At 40.3% G+C, this 23,732-nt stretch overlaps 2 protein-coding genes across 5 annotated transcripts in view; one reads left to right on the top strand and one right to left on the bottom strand.

The window, feature by feature from the left end:
* itprid2 (ITPR interacting domain containing 2) overlaps window positions 1–13,464 on the bottom strand; it is a 28,505-nt gene extending 15,041 nt beyond the window's left edge. For 2 of the 4 annotated variants that reach the window (XM_069533717.1, XM_069533718.1), the window contains exons 1-8: window positions 13,340–13,464; window positions 9,139–9,266; window positions 7,646–7,810; window positions 6,579–6,621; window positions 4,851–4,900; window positions 4,598–4,651; window positions 1,660–1,702; window positions 1,065–1,160 (exon numbers count right to left, since the gene is read on the bottom strand). In XM_069533717.1, the coding sequence (XP_069389818.1) occupies window positions 1,065–1,160; window positions 1,660–1,702; window positions 4,598–4,651; window positions 4,851–4,900; window positions 6,579–6,621; window positions 7,646–7,810; window positions 9,139–9,181 (494 nt within the window). In that variant the 5' untranslated portion in view covers window positions 9,182–9,266; window positions 13,340–13,464. Of the gene's footprint in view, window positions 1–1,064; window positions 1,161–1,659; window positions 1,703–4,597; window positions 4,652–4,850; window positions 4,901–6,578; window positions 6,622–7,645; window positions 7,811–9,138; window positions 9,267–12,986; window positions 13,077–13,339 lie in introns of all 4 variants that reach the window. The other 2 variants (XM_069533716.1, XM_069533719.1) reach the window with 2 other exon arrangements.
* A 4,474-nt stretch (window positions 13,465–17,938) lies between these two features.
* neurod1 (neuronal differentiation 1) lies at window positions 17,939–22,348 on the top strand. The gene is made up of 4 exons (XM_020104564.2): window positions 17,939–18,095; window positions 19,824–20,074; window positions 20,842–21,071; window positions 21,236–22,348. Exons 2-4 carry the CDS (start codon window positions 19,836–19,838, stop codon window positions 21,796–21,798), a joined length of 1,032 nt encoding a protein of 343 aa, XP_019960123.1. The 5' UTR covers window positions 17,939–18,095; window positions 19,824–19,835; the 3' UTR covers window positions 21,799–22,348.
* The last annotated feature ends 1,384 nt before the right edge of the window (window positions 22,349–23,732 follow it).

Genomic DNA, 23,732 nt, shown 5'->3' with positions numbered 1-23,732 from the left:
TGAGAATATCTGCAAAACATTATACACATTTCTGACAGAGCAGTGACAATGTGAGCTGTTCAAACCAGTCAAATGAGGCCTGAGAAAAGTCTGCCGTTGTACAAATACCCAGTAATGAAGTAGCTCTTCATCTAACATATCACTGTGGCTTCTCGGTCCAGCATTTCACAGAATATTATATAATATAAACTGATCCAATGACAAAAGAGGGTTATCAAAATCAACACGGTCATTTGGATAATTTAACGATTACAGTAGAGACCAACCTACATGACAATCTGCATTTCCTGTGGCTTCTTCACAATAAGAACCACCAAACATATGTTACCAGTAAATGTGGAAAAAGTAGCAGTGGGAAGTGTGAGGTTAGTATAAGCACTTGAGTTAGCAACAGCCATACATTGATTTGGCTGTAAGAGAGTAAACAGTAAACATTGCAGTGTTCACCAAATGTTTATATTCAAATACAAGTTTTTTAAAATACAATCCACGTTTACGTCCTTTATTCAGTACTTTAAGACTTTTTAAGACCTGCAGAAACCCTGTGGATTATAAGATATGTGTTTGGACTTCTGTGTAAATAAACCCATTAAACAGGATGTGACCGGCTACTGCTAAAAAAAAAAAGCCGACAATAAGTGATATTAAAAATGTCTTGTTTTACGTAAATCCTACAGATTATAGGGAAAGAATATAAATTTTCTTTAAGCATGTATAATAAGTATTTTTATGGGCCTGAAGAGACGTAAATCTGTTAAAATACAATTCAATATTTATTTAAAGAAACAGTAATAATTTAATAAATAAATAAAACTTTGTTTTAAATGTTTTAACTTCCTTTAATAATCTTTGGACTCCTTAGTGAGAACCAGTGCTCTACATCCCTGAGCCTCCATAACAACACCTCTGGTTGAGTTTGTTGTGCATCTCTAGTCTTAACATTTAATTGGTTTGAAGCTTTAGAACAGCCCGTGTCTCCGCCCCCCTCTCTACCTGAGATTACTGCGTTACTTTCTGTACAAGGTGACATGAAGTGTGACTGAAGCCCGGCGAGGTGAACTGACCTGGACACGGTGCTGCTCTTCCCAGATCCTGTAGAGTTCATACTTCTTCCCTTCTCTTTATACTGACTCCTCTTCTGTTCAGCCGCAAGACCAAAACTGAACACGCCACATTAACATAGACACACCCACAGAAACATAAACACACGCACACAGGGTAGAGAGGGGAGAATCTAAGTTACCAACCAGCTGACACTTTATGCATTAAATCTAAGTCCCAAGTTCACTCACTACCTTTTTGCGTATTTTTTATTTGTTCAATCACAAATTTGTCAGCTGTTATATTTCATTATCGATATGTACGACCATTATTTTTTCTTTTATCTTTCTTTTATCAAGTCAGTGTCAATATTTCCTAAAGCCCAAGTTTAACATATTCAAATTGCTGCCGTTTTCCAAGCACCAAACAAACACACAAAAATATTGAGCTAACCATCATAACAACCTGGGAAACTAACTCATATTCATATTTAAGAAACTGGTACCAGTAAGTGCTTCTTTAGAATTTTCACCTCATGATTTCATGTCAGTTAACTGATCTGTTATCAGTTTATCATCTGAGCTGACTGACTGAATGTAGGGAGAAAAGTGAACTCACCAGGAATCTGTTTTATTGTTGTTACTGGACTGGAGATGGTTGGCTGCATAGAGAAGAACAATGAATTAAGATTTAACACAACAAAATATTATTATTATAACTATTGTTATAATCATTTTCCAACCAAGCATCCAAACTGGGATACAGATACATATTTACTCATCATATTTAATAACTAGCTTTACACTGCCGTAGAAAAACAATTCTATTATTTCTGTATATTTGGTCTCAATATAACTTAAAACACTGACAGGCGAAAAGGACTTTGCATGGAATGTGTTAGCTTAAGTCTCAGTTTTATGAGCATATCATGTAGCCTATAAAAGAACACATTCAAGAACCCTATCACAAGATTCTCACGTTAAAACAAGTCACCTATTGAAGCAAAATCAAATGAGTGAGTATATTCAACAGCCTTTAGCTAAAACCGAGGAGCTGCAAAACCAAAATTTAAAAGTGTACTTTAATTTTTTTATAACTGATACTTTCTGGCTTCATAGATAAAGCTGAGGCAGGTTAACCTTCACTCAGTCGGAGCAGTGAAAGTCACCAGCAGTTGCAGGTGTGACAGTTGTTTTCTTTTCCAGGTAAGAAGAACCTGTCGAGACCTGTCGTCCTGCTAATGTCTGTCTGAGTGAGCGTCTCTCTTCTCCATTAAATGTCAGCTGAATTTCCTCATCCCTCTTTTAACCCAGTGTTTTCTTCTCTGATGGACAGCTGGATTAATGAACCCAAACATTACAATGACTCACCTCTTTACAATAATTCACTTATTCACTCCTTTAATTTACTAATTCACTTCCACCTTTTTCCCACATGAACACTTTAATCCCCTACCATCCTCTCCTGATAAAGTTTGACATCGTTGCAGTCCATCAGGACCTGCCCCTACATGACGTCTCCAAACAGGACAAAAAGCCATTCTGACAAATATCACTGTCAAGGTGATTAAGGCTTTAACTGTAGGACGACAACACGAGGGGAGCTTTAGGCAGGACGTCCACAGAGGTACTCAACTAAAGAGGCTAACAACTTACACAACTCTGCAGCATTATGTATTCATCGTAATGTATTGAGAGAAAAACAGACAATCAAATGCAGGTTTGGCTCTGCTGGCTCTAACCTCTCAGCATCAGCTCATTAGCGTCTATTCAGTCCTGGAATCCATCAGCTGACCCTCCGACCACACACACACAAACCCACAGACACACACACACACACAAACCCACAGACACACACACACACACGCAGTGTTCTGCAACAAAAGTCATTACAGTCTATTGTTCACTCAATAACAAATACACCCTCATGCTATCAGAGCCATTGCTGAGGTATTCACAGCAGATCAGAGGAATGATGACAGCGCACACACACACACGCACACCCGCGCTAAGGACTGTCAATCATGCATGCATGGTGTTTCCACACCTCTGTGACTGTTTGCTTTTCTTCCATAAAGAAACAGCAGCAAGGAATGAAGATGTTCTGTTGATTCTACTGACACTGTTGTGTTAGTCAGACACTGAGGGGGACTGACTCAGGTTAGAAACGAGGGGGGGGGCAGTCCTTACTTTATCACTTTGAATATTTTTGGTAGTTGAGTTGTGTAAAAAATATAATTATGAAAAGCATATTTTGGTGGCAGCTGAATTAAAATTAAATCCTCTCACATTTATCTATCTATCTCTCATGGCCTATTCTTTAAATCCAAAACATACCGTACATCCAGGGATATATATCCAACGCACCCCTCTGTTCACTTGGTTGCTGACGCTGCTGTTTTGAAAAGCCCCACCTCAAGACTTTACGTCCACGATCCCCCCCCTACATGGTGAGGTTTTATTGTCACTCCTTGCTCTCTGCTGTGTTGAGTTCAGCATTTCCATGTGGGGAGTGATGTGCTCAGAGCAAACACAATGCGAGCTGTCTGGCAGAAGTTTTGCTTTAGGCACGTGGTTTCTACTTGTTCTTATTTGCAGCGTGCATGTAATGTTTACAATGTTCTGGGCACTTGATTAGATCCTGATTCATCAGACAAGAACATCAGGCAGGCGTCGTTCCCAAAGTCATTCTGCAGCATTAAACTAACACCAAACATGCAGTTATCTGAGAGACAAGTAGAACAAGACGTTCTGCAGTAGATCATATGTTTGTTATTTTTAAAATACCTTTTCCCTTAGTGCCAAAAACCTTTAAGCAAACGGATGCTTATGCATTAATACACCTTTTCACTGTGAACAGTTACACAATGTGTACGAGCAGTCACCTCAGACTCACATGGGAAGTCTCAGAATAACATATCTTGTGAAAGTGAGCTTCTCAGTTTGTCCCCAGCTAAACTTGAACCCAGCCTTTACCCAGTTCTGTGTAGTACCTACAAATCTACGGATGTGTGGCTACAACAAATTGGTCATGTAAACAGGATGGACAATTTTGCGATGCAAATCAGTCAGAACTTCTTCATTTGAACACTGAGTCGCACTCAGAGCACGAGCAAGACCTGGCGCTGGTTTGATACGAACATCTTAAAATTAGATACTGACTTATCCTGAGCTCTGAAGTACCCAGAATTGATATTAAACTGTTAAAGGAGTCTTTAAACAGCTTTGTGCAATAGATGATTAAGATATTTAAGTATAAGCGTCATAGTTAAACATTTTTGAAACTTTGTGGAGCTGAGTATGCAAAATCATGGTCTGCCCTTTGTTTCAGTGATACGTCTCTATTTCCATTATAGCCAGGTTTGTAGTTAATGAGTTGACTGACAATATGAGGGTGAGGTTGATTTAAATCTTCAGTGTTTGACCATAATGTCAAAATGCCCCTTGGATTGGCGGTGTCAGTTAAAACATTCAATTAGCAGAACATGAGGGGAAACTGTTAACAATGAGCAGAAATCTCTAATCTTGTTTGCATTGTGAATTTTCTCGGCGCTAACCTTCAGCTCCCAGTGAAAGGTCATCTTCAAAGCTGCAGCCGTTCCTCAGCGCTCCTGTTCTCACACATGCACAGAACACACAAAGGGGGGCGGTTATGAAATCCTCTCAGTAACGTTTCCATATCTGATGCATAGAGTCGGGACATTACGCTACAAGGTGAACCCAGCTTTAAAATGACTGCTTGTAAGTGTAGTAAACTAAGTGTCCCGACAGGCAACATAACAAACAACACACGCAGAAGAGTTTGGTTACCTCTGTTCGGTGAAGCCGTCTGATCATCTAGAGACGCTCCAAGAGGAGTCCTGGAAATGAGACGGTGGAGACGGAGTTATACATCAACCCCGACCATAAACGAACCATTTTAAAGCATACAGATCCAACAGACCACTCTATCAGTGAGGTCAGGTCAGCTCCTCTTAGCTAACAGTAGCCTAACCGTAAAAAAGTAAAGTAAATACCCAGTTTTCAAAACTTACAATCAAACTGTCCAGTTGTCCTTACATTTAAAACAATGACAGTATATTATTTAAAGCGCTTACACAGATTTAGATAGTTTATAATGTCCTGTCGCACACATTAGTACCTAATCCAATATATAAACAAAGAAGCACATGGTTGAATCGACGCTGATTGGTCAGTATATTGATAAGCTAGTTGATGCTATCTTATAAGTCATAAACTAGCATCACAGGCTAAAATGTTGGCGGCACTTTCATACAGAAACCCCTGAGTATGCTATCAGTTAAGGCTAATTAACGAGGCTAACTGGATGTCAGGCTAAGGCTTAGACTAATTTTGACTATCCCAGACTAACTCCTGGTCAGGCCAGGCTGACATACCCAGACAAATCCCGGGCTAAATCCTGTCCTCCATCCCAGGAGCTCTACTGACCCGACCATGTATCCCAGGATGACCAGCTGACAGCTCAGGCTAGTTTACAGTAGCAGTAAGCTAACGGTTGTGAGCTGTTGCACAACCTGCAGCTCTTATCAATGGGACAAACTTCATGCTTCCATTTAAAACTCTCTCTCTCTCTCACACACACACACACACACACACACACACAGATGGATGGTTGTATAATAGTGCGCAGCTGCAATGTTCACAAGTCCTCCCACTTTCTACTGGCAGCCATGTTGGCCACTGGCCTCTGCCCGGTGGCTGTTGCTGTAGTGACCGGCGATTCTGATTCTGCCGGTCATGTCACCACGGCGATGTTGCAGGAGTCACGTCAGAGCCAGACGGTTGCGCACGTGTTGTATGTGCACGTCTGTACGATAACTGTGTTGACTCTGCAGAAGGAACCCCTCCTCTGTTTGCCCTCTGTTCTTTTTTCTGTCGTCCTTTCCGTCTCATGTCAGCTCCTTCCTTTCTTTCTTTCATCCCCCCCCCTCGCTTCTCATTCACAGCTCTATGTGCCCTATCTCTGGGCGTTGGTCTGCTGTGTGTGAGCGTGTGTGTGTTTGTTCTGTGTGTTGTAAGTCTAGGCGTTGGCTGCGTGTTGGTTCTACGTCAGTACCTGATAACACACACACACACACACACACACACACACACACACCTGTAGACACTAAGAAAACACATCAATACACCAGTCAGCAAGAAAACCAGTTAGAAAGTCTGTTGCTCAACCAGTCAGTCAGGACACAAAAGGCCATGCTGCCTGCTGTTCATGCTTTACTCAGCCTAAACAACCTCCACTCTTGCTGATCATTTTTTTTAACCATCCGTCAGTTCATATTCATTTTGTTCTTTTTATAGATTCACTTGTTTCAGTTCACTACCAAGAACATGAACCTGCAGAAACCAGAAAGTCGCTGCAAGAAATAATCCATCACTGTCAACAAATAGTCATTTTTACTTTGATCAAGCGCAGATTGATGAAAACTCTGCACTGCTTTATCCTAAATGATATGTGGTGAACAGGCTACAACAGTAGAAAAACATTGGTATGGTCCTTTAGGCAGTTGGGAACTGTACCTGCATTCAATCAGCCAGCTGGTGATCTTGTTAGGAACTCGTCCTGACAGAGACAGATGAGCATGTTAAAGCAATACGTCAGCAGTAATAGGTTTCATGCACAAGTGATTACAACATACTATAAAACCATTACACTGCTGACAGACTCAAATATATAACTCTATATAACTTCTCTCCACTTTGCTGTTTCTAGATGACAGCTCCTGGTTTCTCGACCAACAGACTCAAAAATACGAATATAAAGCTGCTTTCAGACATGCACTGAACTCCAGAGATTTGCCTAAAACTTTCCGGAGGGGATGTATGTGAGAGCGTAAATGTTGTTGATTCAGACGCAGCAGACATTTTCCAGGACTTTTCCTGCCAGCCCCCCAGTAAAAGGTCAGCAAAATGTCAGAGTGAGCCCATGTGAGAATACAGCAGGAAAATCAGGTGCCATGTACGAAGGAGATGCTTACAAAGATATCAACTTTGCTAAACAGCAAGACTCACAAGCTTTTGGTGATTAGAGCCAATGCCAGTGTTCATATGCTGTTAACAAAAACAAAAGTTATACGTCATGCTCTCCGTCTCACCGGGACAATCTCCTGCTGTGTTCTTCATATGTGAAAGGCAAACTATGGAAAATTTTCAAGACACTTCCTGGAGTCCATGTCTGAAAACAGCTCAAGACGTGAGTGAGTATGAATTCCTTAAACAATTCATCAATTAGCAAAATAATTGCTGAAGAAAAGTTGTGTTTTTCACTATGATGCAATCAGAGTGTTGGTCGCAGTATTTTCACGTCGCACCTCGTTTTCTAAGATGTTTTAAATGCACTATACCACTGTCTATTTCATGTTACTTATCAGCCAACATATAAAGTGATGCTGATATAACTGAGAGGAGATAAAACTGTTTGACAACCTATTCAGCTCTGACTGATTAAGAACGTGTTTGAGGTGAGGAGGTGAATATTGGACCTACCTAAAAAATTGAGTTAATGTGAAATATTTGTCTTTTTATATACAGTTCACATTAAAAATATCCACAATTACAACACTGGTGACAGTTGAGCTCAGTCCAACCTGGTTCCTTTGAGGGTTCCTGCTCATCCCTGCCTCTCTGGCTCTCTTGGGGGCCCTGGGGCTCACAGTGCTCTTGTTGTGATTCGGGCCAGATGGAATCTCTGCTCTGGGCCCAGGCCCGACGCCGCAGACTGGCTATACTGCAGTCTGACGGCACTCTGGGATCTGATGATCAATGAAGCAAATGATTTGACTGTCAGCCTGCCTTGTGTGAAGTCATCAATCAGGTTTGGCAGGTATTCAACATGACAAACAGAAACTACAACTGATTCAGTAACAAAACACACGCATGCACACGTTTGCATTTCTATCTTGGTGAGGACACTCATTGACATAATACATTCCCCTCTTACCCTGACCTTAACTATCCAAACTTAATGCCTAACCCTAACCTAACCCTAACCCTAAAACCAAGTCTGAACCCTCAAACAGCCTTTTTAAAAAGGGAGGACCGATCAAAATCTCCTCGCTTTCCAAAAATGATTACATCATTTATGCCATTTAGCTAACGCTTTTATCCAAAGCAACTTACAATAAGTGCATTTAACCTTCAGGGTACCAACACAGAACAGAAGGAACCATGTAAGAACATTAGCTTAAAAAAAAGCCTAACTACAAAGTTCTGCATGAAAAGCAACTAAACTTAATATTATTAGACCACTATCATCTTAACCAAGGTGTAGTTGATGTGTCTTTAGCCTGCGGCAGAATATGTGTAGACTTTCTGCTGTCTTGATTTCAATTGGGGGCTTGTTCGCAGTGAGGGAGCAGCAAGCCGATTGGCCAATGCAGAGCGGAGTGGACTGGCTGGGGTGTAAGGTTTGACCATTTCCTGGATGTATGCTGGGCCCGATCCATTCGCAGCACGGTACGCAAGTACTAGTGTCTTGAAGTGGATACGGGCAGCCACTGGTAACCAGTGAAGGGTGGGGAGGAGCAGTGTACTGTAAAAATGTCCTGATTCTGTAGTCTATGCTCAAAATGGTCCTCACAAAGATACAAGTGCAGCAGCACCACACACACAGCAGGCGAGTGAGGCCGAGTGATCGGATGTGACAGCGCTCTGCCGGGAAATAGGTCAACTAACTGTTTTTTTAACCACCAGTTTGAGAATGAACAACAAGAACAGGACTGAGCAGGTGGCAAACTACATCCGTGTGGAACAGTCCCCTGAAGCTCAACTTTGAACTGTGTCACCAGAATTTGCATTTTCAAACATGCATGCATCATTATCATCAAAAGCAGTGACTGACAGCCCCACATCTCAATCAGCCCTTTCACTGACACCACACGTGTTGCAAAAGTGTTCATTTCAACTTATGTTTCGTAAAATCATTTTTTTTAAACCAGTGAACTGTTTGCATTCATGTTTTTCTGCTTGGAATGACAGGAGCTGGATCTTTCAACTACTCCAATGCTACATTTAGCTATTAAAACCAAGCCAAGGCTTTCACTGGGTGATATACTTCAACCATTACAGTAAGACAACCCACCTGCAGCAGCACTGGTGTCCATTTCCAGAGCACCACTCTCCATATCTGCCAACCTGCGTGTCTGGTTGGCTTCAGTCAGTCAGAGAAGACTGACAACTCTACAGTTACATCAGCAACAGGTAACACACCTGGAGAGAAAATGAGAGACAGAAATCCTCATTCATTTTCAGTTTTTACTGCCAAGATAGAATGATGATGTTGCAAGATGAGAATTTACCCAAACAGCTGTGGTTACAACCAAGCACACGACTGGAAACATTGATGTTGTAAAAATGTGTATTAATATATATATATATATAATTATAATTTAAATTGATGAAAATGGTAATTTTAATATTTTAGCTTCTTGCATTAAGGTCCTTTAACTCACCAAAAGGGAGTTTCCAAAACAGTCTCTTCCTTCAACTGTGTTATCACACAATGATAACATGACTTGACAAAAATAATAGTGGTGACTCAATGTTGACTTTAATGGTTTACTGTTTCAGGCCTATGCAGATTGATTTTCACAGAAATGAACAGATACCAATGGCTGCCTGGAAGGAAGTCAATCTAAAAATGTATTTGTGATTTGGAAAATTTGCAGAATTAACGCGCAGTTCATGACAGGACAAGTTTCGACATGACTATAGGACTATAGGCCCATCCGATATCTAACATCTTACTTTCCCCCAGAAAATAAAAATAAAACCCCAAAGATATTCACTGAACAATTATAGAACAGAGAAAATCCCCAAATCTTTATATTTGAGGAATTGAAACCAGAAAACATTTGAACGTTGCAAGCCGTGTGGTGTTTAGTAATAAATATTTATGGGTTGGTCCATCACTTCAGTCTAGTCTGAAGTTTTATTGAAATTTTTCAATGTTTTTTCTTGACATTCACAGATGATTTATCATCTGTGAATGTCAGACGTCCACGAGGAAGTTCACATTTCTTGTGTTTATTTCAACAACTGACTCCATTTAGTTTGGTTCAGACATTTATGTTCTCAAAATGAATGAAATAATGTGATAATCTAGTAAAATGTTTAATATTTACAATGCTTTACAATACAATGCTAATTAGCAACACACTAATATGCTAAACCGAGATAGAAACATGAACATTGCTACATGCACTGTGTTAGCATGCTGATGTGAAACATTGACTGCTATGCATCAGCATGTTAGCACTGTCACTGTATAGCACTTTCCCTGCAGACTTGTTACCATGCAGATGTTAAACACTGAGCGTTTAGCATGAGCATGTTAGCACTTTCACAGAGCTCAGTTCACAGAGCGTAGACTCACATGTGTTGTTGACTGATAACATGGGACTGAGATGAATTTACTGTTGATTGACATTTACTAAAATAAAAATCTAGATCAATATATGAACGGTAACAAAATGAGACAAACATATGGAGAAAGCTAAAGCGCAGAGGTACAGAGAATAGTATGAGCAGTATGAGTCAGTGAAAGATGGAGAAAAGGATGAGACTGGATGAGAGTGGGACAAAAAGAGGAGTGTGCGGTCAAATGTAAATGAGAACGTGTGAAACAGGAAACAAGTGTTTAGAATGAAGAACACAACAACTTCCTGTCTGCGAGAGCCGGGGGAGCTGGGGGAGCGGGGGAGGGGTGGTTTATTTTTAGATTACTCCTGAAAATGCAAAAGAAACTAACAACCAACAATAAACACACACGCAGACACTCACTTAAAGACGCAGTGTGCAGGAAGTGAGTCCTGATAACACAACAGCGAGTCACGATCACACACCTCTAAATTTATCCTTCACCCAAAATCTGTCTTTGAATATCAACTACTCAGAAAGACTGAAAGAAAGACTTTGTAGAGCTGTGTTCAAGTCGGGCTCGGTTATTTAAGGAGTCAGCAAATGATGGAGCTAATCTTACACTAGGTTTTATTTCGTCTAAGTTCTCTGAGGCTTTCCGGCTCAGATTTTGTTAAACACTGATGTACAGACTTGTTTTGTAAAACAGAAATGTACTTTGCATTAGTGCTTTGAGCCAAATGCTAACATGCTACTGTTAAAACCGGTTTAATGTTTACGCTGTTCACAATCACATTAACAGATGCTAATTAGCACGAAACAAAAAGTAAAGAGGAGGCTGATCGAATGAATTTCTTCACTCTTGCAGGTATTTCATCATTAGTTAATCCTTTGAGCCGATGATGATGAAATGCTAAGGTATCCTGAGGGGAACATGATTATATTATTTATATATCCCAAATTCTATTAGTATATTCGTTGTTTTAAGATATTTCACTCCAATCAACATATATAGTACAAGTAACAGCATAACCTCAAGGTGGCACTAGAGGAGAAGTCAGGTGTTCAATGAAGACACAGAGATTCAGCCACAGGGGACCATGAATTTCTGTACACAACTTAGAGCCAATCCATCTGATAGTTGTTGACATATTTCAGCCTGACCAACAGAAAAAGACAGAACCAAGTAACATTTGATATCATACATTTTATTATACTATTATGTACATTTTCTGTCGAAATGAATGAATTGACTTATTTCTGCAGCTCTGCACTATTTCAGTATAAATGCAGACTTTTCTTTCTTCTCTGTTCAGTGTCATTGTAAACGGACGGTCTCTGAGACACTCTGACCTACTGACTGTATGTTAACCTGTCGGTTCTGACACAAACCAGACTCAGAGGTCACGGGCGATATGAATGAAATCACACTGTTACTGTCTTCTGGAGCCTGAACACGCCAAACACTCCAGCTGGTCTGACATTTGAACCCTTCACGTCACCGACAAAGATCACAGCAAATACAGTTGAACATCGTTGTGTGGAAGAGGGACACACACACACACACACACACACACACACACACACACACACACACACACGTTACATCACTGTTATTGAAAACTGCCGGACTGAGCTGGAAGAACTAAACAAAGGCTCCACTTATTCTTTTTTATGTCTTTGCTTGATTCATGATCAATGGTCACCACAAACTGTTTAATGATGCCAGAAGCAGAACAGAGGTCTGGGGAAAAGCAGTAGTGAAAGTAAGTACTAAACTTACTTTATTACAAATTTATGGTAACTCTATTTTACTAGAATAATTCAATTTTTCAATTTGAGTTGCTTTACAAATTAAGAATCTTTAAACAAAACATTTGAAGATCTGTTAAAGTATGATGCGCTGTAAAATTAGCAGCTACCCAGAAAAAGTTCAAGCTTTATCGTTAGCTGTTGCTTAAATAATAATTATACATTTATAAAAACTAAATGTTATAAAAGAATACGCTGTAGATATAGTAAATAGCATTCCTCAAAACACAAAGGTGTTTGAACACTACTTTCTCTAGCCCCCAGCTTGCAAGTCTACCATTATTTATTATTAATTACTAATATTTACTTATTATAATTTAATCTTCATATTTTTCCTGAGTCCAGAAAGCAGCCTTGGGTACCTTGAAAGGCGTTACACAAATTCAAATTATAAGTACTATAATTATCATAAACTCAAAGAATTCAGTATGTCACTCTGATATTCAATTACATTTTCCACATAATATTTACATAATATTAATATGTAGCACTTTTACTTATAAGGAAGTATATTTACATGCAATATGTGCATTTCTATTCCACAACAAACAAGAGAATTTAAAAAATATATGTTTTTAAACTTAAATTACAAACTATTTAGTGGATACAGACTATGAATACCATATAATCACAATTACAACCAGGTACATAAATAATGTATTTTGATGGATAAAAGTACCCAGTAATATAACATATAGTATTGAAAATGAGAATCTTTCCTAACACTATAAAAGTATATATGGATCCTTGTGTTTTTACCTGTCATGTCCACACAGTGATACAACTATAGGTTGCAACATCCTCCACCACTGACACTGACAGGACTGAAGTCAGATGTCACTTCAGCTTCTGCGGTTAGAACATCACCAATAAAAACTTTCATTCTGGTTCCTGGTATAAAAAACGAAGTGCTGTTTAAACAATCATGTGTCACGAGAGTGTGTCTTGTTGATCCAGTTTAGTTGGACACGCAGGACACGCAGGACACGCAGGACACCACTGACAGCAGAGGTGGTAAAAGTGTCCAAACAGCAGCAGCTCTTTCACCTGCAGCAGTGAAGGAAACACCCGGATGGTTGTTGTGAGAAGAGTCAGAGCTCTGAGACACTCACCGTCATGTTTTCTCCGCTGTTCGAGTCCTGGTCAACTAAAGTGTCCGACTGAGTCTCCAAACTTTTCTAAAAACACTCCAACATTCCTGCTTCCGCTTCCTGAAACCAGCAGCAGAGGCAGCGTGGAGGCGGAGGAGGCGTGTCCTGGGCGGCCCGCAGCGGAGAAACGGCGACGCCTCTCGGACGGTCTGTGTAATTACACCGCAGTCATTACACAACACCGCGCCTGAGGCGTTCACGCAGGGGGCGAGTCCAGGGGCCAGTCCGGGGGTGGGGCCTGCAGAGCCAGAAATGAAAAACATTTTCACAGATGAGAAAAGATTAAAAACAAGATGACTTAAAGTGTTATACAGTTACGAGGGTGAGGAGGGTGAGGAGGGTGAGGAGGGACTGACAGATTGTCTCAGGGAGCCCTGACAGAAAAGGCCCGGTCACCTTAGGTTGTCAAATACAGTCACTCACTAACAATACTGACAATAAATATGACAATTTGTTAAACATATTTATTCTCAAAGCTTTTTTTTGAACTTCACATTGTGCCTGAACAAGGAAAAAATTTCCAAACATGATAAATGACTCATGGGCAGCACGGCCCAGTTCGAGTCCTCTGGCTCCTGCCCACAGTCCAAAGACATGCAGATTAGGTTCAGCAGAGGTTTACAGTATGAATGAATGAGAGAGTGAATGGTTGTTTTCTCTGTATATTAGCCCTGCGATATGTTGATGCTGCTCCAGGGTGTACCCCACCTCTTGCACGACGTCAGCTGGGTTTGGCTCCAGCTCCCCTCGCGACCCTCAAAGGTTAAGTGGTATAGATAATGGACGGATGGATTCACTGATGTGTGGTTATGCTCAAAGCTGTGGAGCTAACAGTAAACAAGGGATGAGTGCATTTTACTGATTCAGGAATTGGCCCCTCTGTGTAAAATGTAGCCTCCTTATTTAGGAAGACCTTAAATCTACCTGCAGTATCTACATTTGACCAATAGATGGCAACCAAACACTTTTAAACTGCGTATCACAGTTTATCTGTTGGTCCAGATGATATAACAGGTTTAACAAATTAAAGATTTGGGACTGACTTTCTATTAAAGTACATTGCATCACAAGGGAAGTTTAATTTTGGTATTGATATCCCTTAACATCTTGACATATCAGACAGAGACTTGTTTTCAACCACTGCTAAACCTGTTTATTTAAAATCCATCTTCTTCTTGCAGATATCTTTTTCCAAATGCCTTTTAATCATCCTTTCTTCCTCAATCTTTTTATAATATTATTTTTCAATGAGACGAACCAGCTCAGCTTATTTTAGTTCTGTTTGTCTCTATGGAGATCAGTGTGAGTTTTCAGTGGGCGCACAGTTCTCCGTATGAATAGGGTAATCTGACCTTCTCACACACACACATACACACACACACACACACACACACACACACACACACACACAGACTGGCTGCAGTATAGAATAATAATTCATATTCATCAGCGAGTAGCTTTCTGCCTTGTCATCCTTGTTTCTGTCTGCTCTTTGGTAGAAATATTTTTTTTTTGGATGTGTTGATGAATTGAAATGTTTAATTGTAACTGTCTCACTCTTTCTTATCAATTTACAGCTTTGATTGAAAAGTGAGGATATTAATGTTTCCTTTACTGGAGTTCTCACCCAGCTGTCTAGAGACATTTAGTTCTTAATACAGAAACAGTTTTAATCTTTGTTTATGTTAAAGGATGTAATTTTAATATTACGCTCATCTGAATTACATGCATTCAATTCATTAACATGAATAACTATCCTGCTATAGAAACTGCTAAATACATTTTATATTAATTGAATTTCCTTCGGGATTAACTTGAATTTCTTCCGGGATTAATAAAGTATCTATCTACCTGTCTGTATACAGATAAAACAGAGGTTCTAATATTTGTCCCTAAACACCTTAGAGATACATTATCTAATGATATAGCTGCGTTAGATGATATTGCCCTTGCTTCCAATGAAACACTCAGGAATTTGGGACTCATCTTTGATCCCAATTTGTCCTTTGATTTTCGCTTAAAACGAATTTCTAGGACCGCCTTCTTTCATTTACGTAATATCTCAAAAATCAGACAAGTCCTGTTGTCCTCAAGTCCTCAGCACGTTTCCTGACAAGAACCAGGAAAAGAGACCTCATATCTCATGTATTAGCTTCACTACATTGGCTTTCGGTTAAATCGAGAATAGAATTTAAAATTCTCCTCCTCACCTACAAGGCTCTTAGTAATATGGCACCATCAGACTCTAAACAGCTCATAGTACCATATCACCCTACTAGAGCACTGTGCTCCCAGAACTCAGGCTTACTTCTTGTCCCTAAAGTATCGAGAAGTAGAGTCGGAGCCAGAGCTTTCAGCTATCAGGTTCCTCTCCTGTGGAATCATCTCCCAGTTTCAGTTCAGGAGGCAGACACCTTCTCTTTGTTTTAGAGTAGGCTTAAAACCTTCCTTTATGATAAAGCTTATAGTTAGAGCTGGTCCAGACTTGTCTTAGATCTGCTCTTAGTTATGCTGCTATACTGCTTTCCTCTTCTCCTTCCTTATCACATCAAATAAATTAATGTCTCATCAATACATGTTACTGACTTGACTTCTTCCCCGGAGTCCCTGTGCCTTATCGATCACAGATCTAGGACCACGACTGTGGCCACATTGTGGATTATGATGGTGGATCGCGAATCAGAGATTGTGATCATAATGGTGGATCTTGTATCGTGCTGGCATCTGATCGTAGTGGTGGACCATGATCGAGGTGGCAGCTGATGGTGGGTCCTGATGGCAGCAGTGGATCATGATGACGGATTATGATGGTGTATCCTAATAGTGGTGGCAGCTGATCGTGGACTATGATTACAACAAGATTGCTCGATATACAATATGTCTCCTCAGATACTCAACCATTACTGACAATAATTCCTCAGTTCATTTACCTTCCATCATGCTTCATACTGTTTACTCTAACCAATGCTGTAAGGTTTTCCTTACTCTTGTTGAGGGTGAAGAGCAGAGGATGTCACACCTTGTTGAAGCCCTATGAGACAAATTGTGTTTGTGAATACGGGCTATACAAATAAAATGTTATTGATTTGATTGATTGATACACTAAAACTAAACTTGGAACATAGTACATGAAAGTATCAAGTATGTAATACTGAAATCCTTTCTGTAAATCTTACTTTTCTGAAGATTTTAATTTTAAAACTGGTTTGAGTATTTATAAATTCCATCCCAACATCATGGCTGTGTTTAGAATCAATGGTACGTTAACAATCTTTCAAAAAACAGAGTTTCAGTATTTCCTTTACAGCACATTTCCTGTCTGATTCAGTCTCTCATGAATCTGGTTAATATGAAACAGCTCGAAAACCCAGGGAACATCACCTGCTCAGCAAAAAAAGAGAGAAAAGGTCATTTGACAAATATCTCATCTGTTATCTGTGCTCTTATTCTAACAACTGGAAAGAACCTCACACAGAAACACGTATTTAAACAGAAAAAGTTAATTTCCTTTCCACTCTTCAGTTTCATATTCATCAGTCCTGACGTGAACACCAGAGACATTGATTTTGTGTTAACCATTAGCTGTCCCAGGATCCACAGTGATGGACAGACACACAGCTCCTCCAATGTTACCTGGTAACATCCTAGCAACCGGTTCATTGTCACCATAGCGATCGGTCTGGTCCAAAGTCCACAGCGTCTTTCCTGCGGATCAGAAATGGTGCAGTCAACCATGGTGGACAGGAAATAGTGTTTGTTGGGTTTTAACTACAATCAATAGGAAGTGGTAGAGTTAGTGGTAGTCCATAAAGTATCAGATATTATTCCACAATTATATATTTTGCAATACAAGTGCCATTGTTTTCTCGATAAGTTTGGTCTTAACTCGTAATTCGGTGCCATACAAATGTCTAATGTGTAACGTCATGTTTGACATGATTGGTCGAAGCACATGTGGGACCTCGCTGGAGCAGCTCCATCACCAACCGCTACTGTGCAACATTTGTTTTGGCTTCATTTCTGGATTGTGGGAGTCATGATGCAACCATGATAAAGATTGTTGCTAAACTGGTGGTGGAGCGGATCTGGATTCTTTGTTTCTACCTACGTGACACCAGCAACCTCAGATTAGCCTTTTTGTCAGTAAGAGTCCGGACTATCATCAGCCACAGCCGCATCATCAGCATCACTTCTTCTCCTTCAACAACATGATCCTGCACACGCGCAGGTTTCTCCAGAAATCATCATATGAGCGTCATGTACAGCAAATCATGTGTGAGTGTGCGCAGGCGTGTGTGTGGACAGATGGTCAACTTTTCTTTCAGAGAGAGAGAGAGAGAGAGAGAGAGAGAGAGAGAGAGAGAGAGAGAGAGAGAGAGAGAGAGAGACTCTTTGGCTCATACAAATGGAAGATTTGTCACGTGATGCCCGGGACCGTTTTAATGACGTATGCACCATATGGCGCGTGCCGGGGGGGCGGAGCACCGATATGCTAATTACCACCCTCCTTCCAGTGTGTGTCTGTGTGTGTGTGTGTTTGTGTGTGTGTGTGTGTGTGTCTGTGTGTGTGTGTGTGTCTGTGTGTGAGATAGGTATAAAAGCAGCAGCATCCCACGCACACCCCTCAGAAAGCTCAGAGCAGGTCACGCACAATCACGCACGGACACGCGCACAGAGCACACGGGATGCGCGCGATCTAACGGACTCATTAACACAAGTAAGTTTAAAATTTTTGAACAGATTTATAACAGATGTCTCATTGATCAGCTGCTCCTGTGATTGGCTCCTCGTTTCTCTGTCATCTGATCATTAATGTCAAATTAATCATCATGTGTTAAACCTCGTGTAAAGACGGAATCAGCAGGTGTAAGAAAGAATCTTATTTCAAATTCTATTTTGTTTTCAGTTTGTATTTTTTACTTGAAGTCTTGTATTTTTATTTTTAAATGTCAGTGTAACCTCGGCTGTAGCAAATACTTGTCCTAAAATGTATTTCTCTTCTATATATTAAAAAAAATAGTAATTCCAGGGAATCTTTTGACTGTGATTGATTTAGATAACTGTTGCTTTTTTAATTGAACGTTTTGTGTCCGCTCACCTCCACCTGTCTCTCTCTCTCTCTCTCTCTCTCTCTGTCGTTTCTCTAACGGGACAATTCAGCGGGAAACAGAGATGAATCAATAGATTTGATTTGTCAACATAGCGTCAATTATTCTTATTCTTATTCTAACAGCCTATCATTTGAATAAACTGTACGCACCTGTCGTTGTATTTTTCTTTTTTCATTTGTCTTTTTTACCTCCGTTTTTATTTCTCTCTGTCAGATATTGTCAAAAAATACATTTTGACATTGTGAATGTAAAAACATTTGCTATTTTAAAATTGTCATCGTTTGAATAGATTATTCTAGATTATAATGTTGAATTTAAACGATTAAAGATGCAGATTTGATCAGTTAACAACTAAACTGAATGGAAAATGATTTCCGTTTTCGTCCGGACAGTTTGAAACTGTTTTAACTCGAAGTTCTGGATTTTTCCGACACTTTCAGTAATTATAAAATCAATCACTGATTTAAAATAAATAAAATGTACACCTTTCTGTAATGTCGCGTTTTTTCTTGGAAACAAATTGATTAAAATGCGGATATTTAATTTCCCTGCACACACAAAAGAGGAATCACACACGTGAACTGATTTGATTAAAATGAAATGTTCTCATCAAAGAGAACTGACGAGCCGCATGAATTAAGATAAACTTGGTAATGTTTGAATTATTTAAATCAGAATGAGCGCCTGCTGATAAATATTTCATATTGATTTGATTTGGGGAACCGATCGTTTAAAAAGCTTTTTCTTTCTTTCTTTCTTAAAAGCTTATTCCATCTTCATCAATCCCCTTCGATGTTTTCAATTTGTTTGTACTTTTCAGAGATCTATTCAAACACCTGCTGATTCTGGTTAATACAAATATTCTGAGTCTGATCTCATGGGAATACAACTTTTAATAATACAGATACATTTAATACAATATATTAATGGAGACTGAAAAACAAGTAACACAGTTTCTGTTATAACTAAAATACTCACAGTCATATACTCTGCTGCGTTTTTTATTTGTTGTACAATTAAGACAAACGGCTCAAATAGCAAAAAGCAAAATGTTTGGTGATTATTTATTTTCATTTAACAACAAACATTAAAATATTCTGCATGCGTAGAAATGATGCTGTTGCATCTCGTATGTAAGTATAGAAGTAAATTCCACTTGTTCCTCAAAATATGAAAAAATATGACATTGGGAGAATCACCTTTGAAGATCTAACTCATTCTGAATAATCCTAACCAGTGCTCTATTTCACAAGCATATTATTTTATGTTCATAAACTCTCTCTCTCTGTGAGTTCATTGTTTTCTGACGAACACACATTTCTTCTGCTCCTCAGAGAATCAGCATCATGACCAGGTCTGTGCAGGAGGAGCAGGGGTCAGTGGAGCCAGAGGAGCAGCAGGAGCTCCGCAGCCCAGGAGGAGGAGAGGAAGAGGAGGAGGACGACGATCACCTCCACCATCTGGATGAGGAAGACGATGACGATGATGAGGAGGAAGAGGAGGAGGAGGAGGAGGAAGATGGTGAGAACAAACCCAAGAGGCGAGGGCCGAAGAGGAAGAAGATGACGAAGGCTCGAATCCAGAGGTGAAGGAGACAGATTTGTTTTTCTTCTTTTGTTGTAAGAGCAAATATTCTTCATGTGAGCTCCATAAAATCCATTGTACAAACCTTCTTAGTCACTATTATCTATATTTTAATACCAGCAACATCATGCGACTATAGCTTCATTTAGAATAGCTATAAAAATAACTCGCTGGAGAACAAAGTGAGTGTTTAGCAGCTAAAGATCCAGATATTTCCTTCAGGAGTCGGTGGAGACCAAAAACAGAGCAAATAGAAACGTGACTCCAAATGAACGACTGCTACAATGGTCACCATATCAATTTAAAAGGTTTTCAATGAGTCACAATACTTGTGGTTTTTAAAATGGGCTATAACGTGTTTTAAAGACGGTTAAATCCCTGGTGTGCATGTGCATCAGCTTTGAACGAGTGCTCCGGGAAACTCATAAAACATTTAAAAGCTGCCTTCAACGGTTGTTATGGACACAGAGCAATAAACTGTACCTGTAGCAGAGATTGATTTACGGACTTTATTGCCCTGGACTCTGTCTCTACACCACCCTTATACCCCAAAGAACTACCTCCATCACTTGCACTGGGCTTTTGGCTGTAATGCCAAGATGCACAAATACACTGCATAAAAATTTGCTTTCTACTCTCGGTTGCATTTATTTAGCTGCAATCGACGGCGTGCCGGCTTCACTCACATGAACCTTGAATGAAGATTATCACTACCAGGATTTTACTTGCTAACAGGGCTAACAATGAATTCACTATGTGTTTCTGCAGGTTCAAGGTCCGTCGGATGAAAGCTAACGCCCGGGAAAGGAATCGCATGCATGGGCTGAACGACGCTCTGGAGAGCCTGAGGAAAGTCGTCCCGTGTTACTCTAAAACTCAGAAACTGTCCAAGATCGAGACGCTCCGCCTCGCCAAGAACTACATCTGGGCCCTGAGTGAGATCCTGCGCTCCGGGAAAGCGCCCGACCTCATGAGCTTCGTCCAGGCGCTCTGCAAAGGTCAGCATCAAGTAACAGCAGCAGGAAATCTGTTTGTAGGAAATAAACATGAAGGGAAATGACCATGTGAAGTGACCTCGAAATACCAGTTAGTTAGTTATTGAAATTATTAAGTATTTAATATGTTGATCAGCATTGACTGATAATTGTCCCTCTGTTCTCAGGTCTGTCTCAGCCAACCACTAACCTGGTGGCAGGCTGCCTGCAGCTGAACCCTCGGACTTTCCTGCCGGAGCAGACACCAGACCTGCCGGCTCACCTTCCCCCAGCCGGCACAACTGCCTATCCTGGACACTACTCCTACCAGAGCCCCGGGCTGACAGCCGGCCTGCCCAGCCCACCCTATGGCACCATGGATCCCTCCCACATCTTCCACCAGGTCAAAGGTCAGCCATACGGCCCCCTGGAGCCCTTCTTCGATGGGGTCCTGGTTTCGGATGGGCCGGCGTTCGACCCGCCCCTCAGCCCACCACTCAGCATCAATGGGAACTTCTCCTCGTCCTTCAAGCACGAGGTCGTCGCAGCTGCCGACTACGACAAGAGTTTCTCCTTCAGCGTGCACTATGGGGGAGGAGGAGCTGGGGGACACACTGCCATCTACGGCGGTGGGGGGACCAACCAGCGGTGTGGTGAACTGCAGGCGGACGGGCTGATGGGCTTTGAAGGACACTCGCACCATGAGCGGATGATGAACGCCCAGTTGAACGCCATCTTCCATGACTCCTGAGGAAGAGGAGGACAAAGGACTGAAATACTGATGTAGACAAAGAGACGGACAGAGGAATCATTAAATATCTTTCTTTCTGTCCTTTCTGTCTTCTTCAACTCTCTTTGGTCATGAGGACGGTGGTTCGGCGATGATATCACGTTGTTGATGTAACCTTTGTAACGCTTCATACTGCGGAGATGCTCTCTGAATGTCTCATTATTATCCACATTATCACTTAAAAATAATCAATAATCAATAAGCAATAATCTGGAAGAAACTATGCAATTTTGTTAAAACCTGAGCACAGCTCAGCTGATGATTCCAAATGTTGAAAGAATAAAGATTTCTCTATTTTTGGGTCAGTGTGTCATGGAGATGATGTTGGGCCAGTGTTGGGCCGGTTTTCAAGCCGGGAGCGGGCCGGAGTGTTCATGTTGTTCATGTGGTTTTTACTTTATGCTTTTTATAACGTTCCTGTAGTGTTCTGTTAACATTTCATGTGACTCCTGTTCATATTTTATAAGATAGATGTTTATAAATGCCTTTTATTAAAAGGAATTCAATGTGATTCACTTGAGAGACTGATTCATGAGCACGAGTTTTTTTCACCGGGATGGTAAGAATGGTTTTAACCAAACGTTTTTAATTAACTTTACTCATAATATCTAAAGTAAAACATTCAAATATAAAAAAACTTGAAATGCAGTTAATAAAAAGAATATGTCTTCAGTGTCCTATAAATATCTTAGTACTCAAGAAGCAGCTTTTTGTTGCTGCAGACACTGGACAGACCAAACTAGAATTTAACCTTGAATTTGTTGATCAGGATGAATTTCCACCACGTCTGCTGATGAGTTACCCGAACAAGCAACAATTTCGTCTTTTTGATGAGTAAATGTTTTTTTGGTACAGGAATTAAATTATAAATCAGCTAATCCATCGACGGATGCAGGAACTTTTAACATCGTACTGCAACCACTCAGTTTTTTTTAGCATGAGCACAGAAGTCATAGGTTTTGTCCATGAATATACAATATATAAATATATATAACATCACTCAACATATACACACGTACAGTGGCTTTCTAGTTCAAGAAGATTTAGAACCAGCTCACAAACCTGCAGATCACCTCAAAAAAAAAAGGACAAGACTGAAAACCTAAAATGTTTCTATGTGACGACGATGTTATATAAAGTGGATTTGAGGCTCCAAGCATGATACTAAACATATGAGAACTCATATCTCCTTACAGAGAAAACCCTGTTAACATGTTAACAGCATTATCACAGCGACTGAAGGACAAAACCAGGATTACTGTGTGTGTGTGTGTGTGTGTGTGCTTGTGTGTGTGTGTGTGTGTGTGTGTGTGTGTGTGTGTGTGTGTGTGTGAGGGGCACAGATGTTCGTTCTGCAGGCAAGACTTTAATTTATGAAAATGATCTTGTTTATGCATGAGAGCCCCCCCCCCCGCCATACATACTGCTGTCCTGCTGAGTGTGTGTGTGTGTGTGTGTGTGTGTGTGTGTGTAAGTCAAAAGGGACAATATGGTGGCCATATCCCACCATTTAGCCTCCCTGTTAAAGCGGAATAACAATGAGAGAAAAGTGCAAGGAGGAGAAACTATTCCCACAATATATTCTAGCACCTATCAGATACAGGTATGTGGAGCAAAAATATCGAGATACTTATTGAGAGTACAAACAAAAGCTGCTCTATAAATAAATCAATAAATACATGTCAAGATCTGAAGGAGATTCAGAGGAACTCGCTTGAAATAAATGAAAACTCTTTTCACTCGTACTTCTCATGTTTGTAAATGACGAACACAAAGAACATGGGAACACGTCTCATCACACTGGGAAGCAGCTACAGTAGCAGTAGAGAGGTATTAATAGCTTTATTGGCAGCGGCCTTATGTGATCGCGGTTCTGTGTTGCGGACTGTTGGCTG

The sequence above is a fragment of the Paralichthys olivaceus genome, chromosome 10 (genome assembly GCF_024713975.1).
Source record: "Paralichthys olivaceus isolate ysfri-2021 chromosome 10, ASM2471397v2, whole genome shotgun sequence".
NCBI classification, from domain to species: Eukaryota; Metazoa; Chordata; class Actinopteri; order Pleuronectiformes; family Paralichthyidae; genus Paralichthys; species Paralichthys olivaceus.
This window is presented reverse-complemented; position numbering and strand designations above follow the sequence as displayed.

Coding starts and splice junctions, on each gene's coding strand:
- neurod1 (XM_020104564.2), top strand. CDS start 19,836: ATGACCAGGTCTGTGCAGGAGGAGCAGGGGTCAGTGGAGCCAGAGGAG. Junction 20,075..20,841: donor ACGAAGGCTCGAATCCAGAG/GTGAAGGAGACA, acceptor GTGTTTCTGCAG/GTTCAAGGTCCGTCGGATGA. Junction 21,072..21,235: donor CGTCCAGGCGCTCTGCAAAG/GTCAGCATCAAG, acceptor CTCTGTTCTCAG/GTCTGTCTCAGCCAACCACT.